General features: G+C 34.9%; 1 protein-coding gene and 1 pseudogene across 1 annotated transcript in view; one reads left to right on the top strand and one right to left on the bottom strand.

Moving 5' to 3' along the window:
* Nucleotides 1-1,378: 1,378 nt before the first annotated feature.
* Nucleotides 1,379-2,552, bottom strand: LOC114097869 (THAP domain-containing protein 5 pseudogene; annotated as a pseudogene).
* Nucleotides 2,553-6,950: 4,398 nt separating this feature from the next.
* Spag16 (sperm associated antigen 16) overlaps nt 6,951-9,540 on the top strand; it is a 957,641-nt gene continuing 955,051 nt past the window's right edge. Inside the window, exon 1 of the mRNA XM_027941762.2 lies at nt 6,951-7,099. Within this exon, the coding sequence (XP_027797563.2) occupies nt 6,973-7,099 (127 nt within the window). The 5' untranslated portion in view covers nt 6,951-6,972. The remainder of the gene's footprint in view (nt 7,100-9,540) is intronic.

Genomic DNA, 9,540 nt, shown 5'->3' with positions numbered 1-9,540 from the left:
CATTTGTTTTTGTTCTGAGAATCCATATTACATTTTGTAGTTGTGCCTTTTTAAGTGCTTCTTCGCTCATAACATTTCTTACACTTTTCTTTGTTTTTAATGACGTTGTTACTTTTGAAGATTATTGATAAGCTGTGTTGGGGAGTGTCTCAATTGAGATTTATCTAATATTATTTGTCTTCTTCTCTGCTATTTAGTCAACTAATATTTATGGAGTACCTCCTATTTTTCAGGTCCAAAACATGTCTGTTGCCTTGTGGAATTCTCAAAGCCATCCTTTTAGATAGTAGTGTTTTTTTTTTTTTTTATTTAACTATGTCAGGAAGCATACCATCCATTGTTCACATTTGTGTTGTTACCACAAAGGTTTTGCTTTTATACTTATTTTTGTAAATTCATGTGATACAAGCATTATATTTTATTTATATCACCATCACTTCTCTTTCCTAAGAGAACAGCTTTATCTATCTAAGGCCATCATCACATATCTATATTTTTGCTTATATATTTGAATAAAATATACATAAGTGGGTATTGTAATAAAGGATCAATGTATTGGTTTATTACAATTGCAATTGTAATAAAGGGTCAATGTATTGTTTGGATTTTAAAAAAAATGCCAAGTGTATACTTTAAAAGCTACACCTACTAAATAAATACAAACAATGATTTCTAATATATATATATATATATATATATATATATATATATATATATATATAAAATTAACCTCATTAAATTTTTGCTTTATAACTTTAAAAATAGAAATGTTAAGAAACTTAAATGACTATGTATTAAGATTGTCAGCTATAAATAAGGTACTGAAGTATATATTCTTTCGAGTTTAAAGTACCTCTCCTAAGAGCTGAGTTCAACTGAAATAAAATTATAATAGTAAGATTTCCTTTTATTTTACAGATACCAAACTATTTTCAAAATGTCAAAGAGAATTTAATAAATATTGATAATCTAATAGTTAACATCAAATTCTACATAATTTCTATTACATAAGTAGATATTATCTTATAGAAAATCTTTTCTAATGAAAGTATTTTAATAAATAGAAAGGGAAGAAACTACAAAGAAACAGACTATTAGAGACCTACTAAGGGCCTTATTTTACAGATTAGAAACTGAGACTCAATCTTGATAGGTACCTTGGTGAAGTTATATACCACTGGTAGAATCCATGCTGATATATTCTGAGATGTTTTGACCATATCATTGTTCTTTCATTTTATGATGGACTCTTATTATTTATTCACTGCATTTTAATTTTGGAGACTATTAGTAATATAACTATTTTCCTCTTCATTCCAACAGTTCTCTAGTTTTTCTTATTAATGAACATTTGAAGAACAGGATGCAGTTCATAATATTAGAGCACTTTCATAGTTTCATTTAGATGAGAAGAGTACGTAGGAAAGAGCAAACTGTACATGAAATTTGGTTTATCTGGAAAAAGGATGTATAAAATTATAACCTTAAAACCTCTTTGTATCATTGTAAATTCATATATTGTGAAATAGTTTTTTAAAATCTTGACATTTTCTTCAGATAGCTAGTTTTCATGTTTTAACTGGATTATAAGGGTTTCTGGAGACGAATTATCTTTGAATATAGCTTAGACATGTTTTGCCAAAGATACTGTTTGTTTATGTCTTGTCTGGAGTTTGTAGAACTTCTGCCTCACGGTCTACATCCTTATATGAGGAATCTTTAATGTCTGTCTTTCATTTCCATTGATTCTTTTGTGATAGGTAAAACAGATGTAACTACAGGTTTAGAATTTTCTGTGGGTACAAAGATGGTCATAACAGATTCTTTATTTTGTGTTTAAATCTTCAACTGTTTGATTAATTTTGCTGAATAAGAATGGATTTTCCTGTCCTGGTTTAATTTCCATGGAATTGTTTCTAAAGTGTGGATTAGCAAGATGATTGGTAGTTACTTCAAGTATTTCTTGGGTTTTCAAAAACTGCTGAATTCCTTTTGAATTTGAAGTTGCCAAAGTAAAAGTTGCATAATTTTGATTCTCAAAAGATGTGTGATATCCTACTATACTTAAACCTTGGTTTTAATTGATATTTACAGGGTAGATTCTAGTTTTTCCATGTTTTGCTCAACTAGATTAAGAGTTAATATTTTATTTTGTATGCTTCTTGGCTTTAGAACTGGTGGCTTCATCATGGCAGAAGAATCAAGCAATTTTGAATGTTCAGAAGCACAATTGTGGTAACTATAATTTTTTTGTCTCATTTGATGCAAATGATTCTTCTAACATGGCTTTTCTCATCTTCCAATTTTTTCTTCTGAGACTTTTTTTGAAGGGTCTTTACCCTGAAAGTCTTTAGGCAAGGAAAATATTGTTGAAATTTCGATTTGTTTTAGATGATGAATACCCCATCCCATGTCAGAAGAGTCAGGAGTAAATGGTTACTACACAGGAACTGGTATTTACTAGGAACCAAATTATTCCCTTTCATAGTCTTTAACCACTTTTCAAATCTTTCTTTGCTATGTAGAGGAAATCAGTTCAGCTTCCAGTCTTTGTTGTGGGTCTTATGGTAAAGCATTGTGCAATAGCTAGGCATCTCCCAGATAAAGACCTTTGGAAGATCTGACCTCTGAGGGGTGCTAGTGGGCACTCCTGGCTGAAGTGAGGCAGCAAGCAGGTGCAGGCAGGAGTGGAGTCATCAGGTCTTCACTAGGATCTTCCAAGCTTAAAGCCCTTGTTTAATGTGTTTTTATGATTATCTGGAGTTATGTTTTTAGGGGAGTAAGACTGCAAAAGTGAAATGCCATTTTCATCGTACCATATGAATGGTATGTACTGGAACACAACTTATCACTGTTGACACTAGTCTTGATCAACAGGTTGAGGTAGTGGTTTTCAGCTTTCTCTTCTGTGACACTGGGACCCCCACCTACCAGGCCAGTCCCACATTCCATACTATGCTTTTTGAAAGGGACTCATTATAAGTAGCCCACACCACAGAAATGGCTGTCATGCTCCACCTCCTGGAATATGGAGCGTCTATATAAATTATTTATAGTTATTCTTCACAGAAATGTAGTCCATTCTTCCCCATTTATTTGCCAATCATTTATATCAGTGTGCATTCATAGATATTTTGTATTGTGAACTATACTCCAATACTGTTGTATTAATTTTGTTGCTCAAATTGTCCTAGCTTTGTCCATTGGAGCTCTTTCAATTGGTTGTTCTGTCCATTTTATATATCCTCATCACTGTGAAATTTTTAGTAGGGGAGAATATTTTTACTTTTGCACTGTAAGACTCTCCAATGTCATCTTGTATATTTCTGGCTTAGTCCTACATTCAGATGTTTCTCTAAGAGGCCCTCATTCCTTTTATTGGAGAATATTAGAAACTAATGTTGGGATGCTAGGTGTGCTCATTTTTATAGGGATGTGTTGCTTCTGGGCTTTCCCAGATGGATGAGCAAGGGAATATAGGTGTGTGTATTAGGATTCAAATGATTTTCTCTTTCTTTTACCTAGTCCTTCCCTGTTGATGCAATTTTTAGAAACTTTCTTCATACTTGCAAGGTGGCTATAGCAAACTCTGAACTTAAACCAGAGGGAGAGAATAGGAGTCTATTTTCCAGAATCCCCAACAAATTTCTACCAGCTGGAATTTGACATTTTTAAAAAAAAAACATGTCAACTCCAGAAAATTTCACTGAGAAATGAATTGGGAATTCCATTTTAGAAATAAGATGTGCTTTTTAGTTAAGTCTGTATCATGGACTTTTCATCAGAGACACTGGATTGACCACTCTTTGAACCAAATGGGCAAAGAATATGGGATAAAGGAGTTTTAAATGGATGGTAGTGTAAAAGGAAAAATACGTACTGTATGCTTCAAAATTTGATAATTTAATACCATAATTATTACTACTTCTATGAATTCAGGAATTTTAAAAGTGGCTACCACTTACTGTGAACTTTTGGAAAAAAATAAGACAGCTTCTTTTATAAAAGATATATCAGTAAATGGTTTGGGCTCTATTATAGCAAATGAATGCCTATAACTTCTCAAAATTGAATACTACTTTAGTATATATTTGCATATGTGTATTCTTTGCTTTGAAAGTATAAATGCAGATAGTACATCCATTGTCAGATTCTTTTCTGGTTTTGCTTTTAAAAATAATTTCATTTTTGCATAAATGGAGCATTTAGACTCAGAGGATGCCGCAGTCTGGCTGGGCACAAATCAAATGGCTCGTGGCTCATGATTTGTGCCCAGCCAGACTGCGGCAAGAGGAGATAAAATTTGTCCTTTGTGATGTTTCATTTTTACTGTCTCCATTGGTTTCCTTATTTACCTCTTTCAGAAACAGACTTAAAAAGAAAGTAGAAAGGTTGCTGTTCATTCATCAAAATGTTAAGGCACTTTCTCCCCCCACCCCACCATTTAAAGAAGTTTGTAAAATATACTAAAAAGGAAAGACTATAGGATAAAAATGAATTATAATTCAAACCACTACTGTGATCTACATTTTTCTATTGTCCATTAATAAGGCCTTTACACCCCTTTCTAAATAAAGTAGCAATTAGCAGAATGAGAATTGTAGCATAAAATCTTTTTGTTTAAAGTTCATTCCTTACAAAGACATACAACTTCTAAGATAATAGCGATCACTGATTCTGTTTTCATTTGTTAAGATTTACAAAATAAAATGTTAAAGTTTCTTTTAATTAAAAATTTTAAAAGCATTGATGGTTAGTCTCTAAAGTGTGTTGCAGACTGTAGTTTTGCCACAGATACCACAGATACTTGCCACAGATATTATCATCATTTTGTAACCTTTAAATTTGCAATCCATTATATGGACATAAACAGATTGGTAACTCAATTAAAACCTTAGTTATTTGGAATTTTTAGAGAAATAAACTCACAGGTTTACTTTTTTTGGAAGGTAGTTAGTGATACTTCTTAGAGTTACAAAACTTACTTTTAAGCCCTTTTGACAAGAATCTTTCCTACTTCTTCTCTGCCTTATGCAGTGGATACCAGTCATATTTTTTTATAACTATATTAAACTATTTACCTTTTAAATATACTAAATATTTCTAAATTATTTATATTTTATCTCAAAACTGCTCATATAAATTCCTTACAAATATAATATCCAGTTTGGGCTTGTCATATTCACTCAATATTTTTAGCATTTTTTTCCAATTACTTATTACATTTAACATATACCAGATATGTTAAATGTTTTTCACTTATTTCAGGTACTCTATATTTAGTAAGCTAGATATTTAAACCCACTGTTTTAGAGAATAGGAAACTAAGTCTTAGAGAGCTTAAGTTAATAAGGTAACACAGGAGGGCTAGTATACAAGTCTATCTGTAGAAGAAGACATACTACATCTAAGAATCAAGAAAAAGGAGCTGATGTAACAGACAAAATAAGTAAAAGTAAACATTAATTGTTCTGAGAGACCCTGCTTTGTAGCTCTCAGGTTTCTACATGTATTGCTGGGTGTGCCAAAAGCGCAAGGCCCAGACCACTCCTTACCCAGGTCATTTTTCAGGGCTGGATTTACAGGAAACAACCTTGAGAGTTGAGGTAATGCCTCACTTTGAAACAAAGAGCAGACTTTGTCTAAAAGCAGTGAATTTCCCAGTTTCAAAAAACTTCTCCTACATTTTCAGCTCCCTGTAATTGTTCCTTGGATTTAATGAACACTCAGGATATGTTGATGTGAGAACTCAATGACAAAGAGTAGGTTAGGTAAGAATAAATACTTTGCAACTCTCCACCTATCATGTGCAGTTGTGACTCTTGTTTATTCTAAAAACAAAACATAGCAAAAATCAATTAGATGTAATAGAAATAACTGCTATCTCTTAGTGTTACTATGTATAGTAAATTCTTAATGTTTTATGTTGTTTTAATCCTAACAACAACATTGAGGTGGGTAATATTATCACCATTTTGTAAATGAGGGAACTGAAGCCTAGAAGCATTAAGTAGTGCATAGGACAGTATCCAAGGTTTCACGGAGAGTAAGTGGTGGAACCAGGTTCTGATTGGCAGTCTCTTTGGCTCCAACATCAAGGTTCTCAAATCACCTCCTTAGAAAGCTCCCACTACTTTTGGTAATAAATGAGAGCTTCATAGAGTCACTGTTTAACATTGATATTAAGAAATGTAGAATAAAGAAGAACCTGCAGAGGAAAAGTTCTTAAAAAATGCTTCTGATATATACACAGTATAAATTAAGACTCTGTCAGCAATAGAACTGCACATGATTGGGCAAAGAGCATCTATTATACTTTCTGTAGGGCCATGCATGTAGCTTTGTCTTATCAAAACCAATCAAATAGTACCCTAAGTCCCAGGGTTTGAAACCAAACTGAAAAATGGATGTCTAGATAAACGCATTAAAGAATGAAGAAAGGAACTGACTAAGGCAATCGCCCTCATTCTTGATTGCTGAGCGTCTGAGTACCGTCTGGTAGTTCTCCTGGGTCAACTTCTCAATTATGATTTCTAAAACTTTATTTTTTCTTCCAGGCATTGAGTATATTGAACTCTACATACATCTAAAATTCGGGCACTGATAATGGGCACATAAGAGCCAAGAGAAAGGCAATTTAGGGAAGAAAACGAAGTGAGAAGGAAATGATAGGGTCAAAGCGAAAGGAAACCCAGCTGTCTCAGTCAGAAGATGTAATCCAAGCCCACAGTTTCTAGCCTCTCATCCACTCCTGCAGCGGTTCGCTGAGTTCCGTGGTAACTAGGCAACGGCGTTACCCTAGTAACTGGGGAAGCGCACCCGCGTGGTCAGCTTTCCTGTGCCCGGGACTGGCCCCGGGGAGTGCTGGGATCTCGCGAGAGCTGCGTGGGGCAGTCGGAAAGCGATCTCGCCCGCAGTTGCCCTTAGAGACGACAGTGGGCCCGCCAGGGGCGGAGGCCGGGAGCAGGGCTGATGGCTGCTCAGGCAGGCGCGCCCGACTCCCCTCTGCGGGACCTGGAAGAAGCTTTGGGCATGGGTTTGACGGCAGACGGGGACGTGGGGGATGCGGTGGCCGCCGAGGGCGCCTACTACTTGGAGCGTATCCTTCCCGTGTAGGCGTGGCCCTCAGCGCTCGGCTGTGGGGACGCGTGTTGAGGGTGAGGGGGAGTCTGTGGAGGCTGGGGTAACCCAGCAGGCCCAGAGGTTGTGGGACCTCAAGGTGGAGTCTTGCTACCGCGGTCTCCTAATAGCCATTCACTGTATTTCTCCCTTTAGGAATGTTCCTCTTAGAAGAAGAGTTAGGAGACCTTCCAGGACCTCGAACTTAGCAACCACTCCATACGTGTTGGATAGAGGGTTGCTTTTTATGTTAAAGTGTCTCAACCCACCTTTCACTTAATGGGTTTCCTAAATAAATCCTCAAGCTTTTAGATAACTGTCACAATAAGTTAACTTGGGAAATGCCAAGAGAGTAGGGAAAGACTTCTGTCCTTGGGCTCTAATGAGCTGAAGCTCAGATTCTCTCACCCATGATCCTGTAGGTGGTCTGGTTGTCTGTGCTTAAATGATTTATCTCAGTAGCATCACCTTTCTGAATTCTTTAAATTTTGGCTAAATAATAACTACTACAACAACAACAACAATAGCTATTTTCCTGTGCGACCAAAATTGAATAACCATATATGGATAATTAGGTTCATTGTTTATTTTTAAGCCTTTAATAAGAGTTCCCTTCCTCTAGGTGTATAGGTTAATGGAACTGGATAGACTTGGAGGGTTTGTGGGAAAAATATATCTAACGCCTTTCTTTGGGCAAATAAGAGAGAAATGGGTATATAGTCTACTCCTAAAGGTATCAAACGCCAAAATCCCCTCCCCCCTTTTTTTGTCCAACTATCCCCCTGCTTTTAATTCAAGATGTTAGAGATCCAGCAATTATTTTTTTTTGTGGACTTTGGCAGGCCGATTAACCTGTCCTGACTCAGTCTCAGTACAAATCCACACTTTTAAGAAGCCATAAAGAATTTAGTGGAACGATTACAGAAAATATGTCATATTTTATTGGATGTAAAAATGATATTTACAGGAATATAAGTTTAAATGTTTCGAAATCCGTTGGAATGAAAGATATGTGTGATTTAATGTCACAAAAATTTTTTCATAGCCCTAACAGTCTGTTTTTTTTCCAGTAATACTCCTTTCAAATTAAAAATGGTTCAGATTATTCTTTCTGAGCTTATCTATGTCAAGTATAGTTTTCCAATGTCCTTAACTAGCAATTCTTTCTGAGCTTATCTATGTCAAGTATAGTTTTCCAATGTCCTTAACTAGCAAACAACCACCAAGCATCTTGTCATATTTGTCTGCAGTAAAATAATTTCTATGAATATTTAGTTCTTAACATGAGAATACCACAATAAGATAAACTTTTTGCAGATATCTTTGTAAAATAGATGATAGGATTCCAATGTTATGAAATGATAGGATTCCAACAGTGAAAATCCAATTTACTTAATTTGCAGGGAGATCACTGAGTCACAGCTGCCAACATGTAGCAGTTTGCATACCTTGTCTTCTTCAAATAATCACATTAACACATAAATATAAGTAACTCAAACTTCAGAATTCTATTATCCAATTTGTGAATTATCTGGCTCATTTGCTTTTCTTCCATCTCTCTGGTTGACTGATTACTATTTTGTGTTTGAATCAGAAGTCAGTCAGGGGATAGCAAAGTTAAACATTTAAGCAGTCAGTTTTGCTCTATTCAATGTTCGGGGAAGAGGTTTAGTCATGGGAGAGGCTTTAACTTTTAGTTAAAATGAAATTTGAAGATTACTTGTGAATGCCGATTATCCTAGTATCCCTGGGCTCTCTTCACATGCATAATTAAGAGTTGACTGTATAATGTTATTTGACATTGTTTCTTAAGGCAATTATGATAGTTACCGAAGTGAGACTTTCTTGGGTTTAAAGACTTTAGCTCTTAGGTAATTTAATTGAGCTACTTCAGTGGATAAATAAAATTATAATATATTCAGATGAGTCAGAAATACAATGTCCTCCACTTTGCACATATACTTAATTGTGTAACCTACTGCATTTGGCCCTGGCCTTCCCTTATTTATAATTGAGCAGATGCTCCTAATATAGACAGTGAACAATCAATATTTAGTAAGGAAATTAATACAGCCCTTTTCTTTAATCTCCTAGCTGTATCAATGCCTCCTATTTCTTTTCTGAAGAGCTTCATAATATCATTGCTCTTATGTTTTAAACTTCAATAAGTTCATATACAAACATAAGCAACATAGTTCTCAGCTATCATTAAAGCTTTCAGAAATCCAGTTATGAAGCACACGAATCCTCTGTAGAACTCTTAATTGTGAAAATATCTGCAGCACTATAAATAGGAATGTAGAGGACTGAGTAGGTGTCTCCAGAACTTGGAAAGAAGGTAGGTTGTCTTTTGTGAATGAGTATTCTATTATAAACCAACGTTAAGTTGCCTGAGTATTTTAAAAATTGGGTTTTTTTAGT

This window comes from Marmota flaviventris, chromosome 11 (assembly GCF_047511675.1).
Source record: "Marmota flaviventris isolate mMarFla1 chromosome 11, mMarFla1.hap1, whole genome shotgun sequence".
Lineage (NCBI taxonomy): Eukaryota > Metazoa > Chordata > Mammalia > Rodentia > Sciuridae > Marmota > Marmota flaviventris.
Note: the sequence above shows the minus strand (reverse complement) of the source record. Positions and strands in the feature narration are given on the sequence as shown.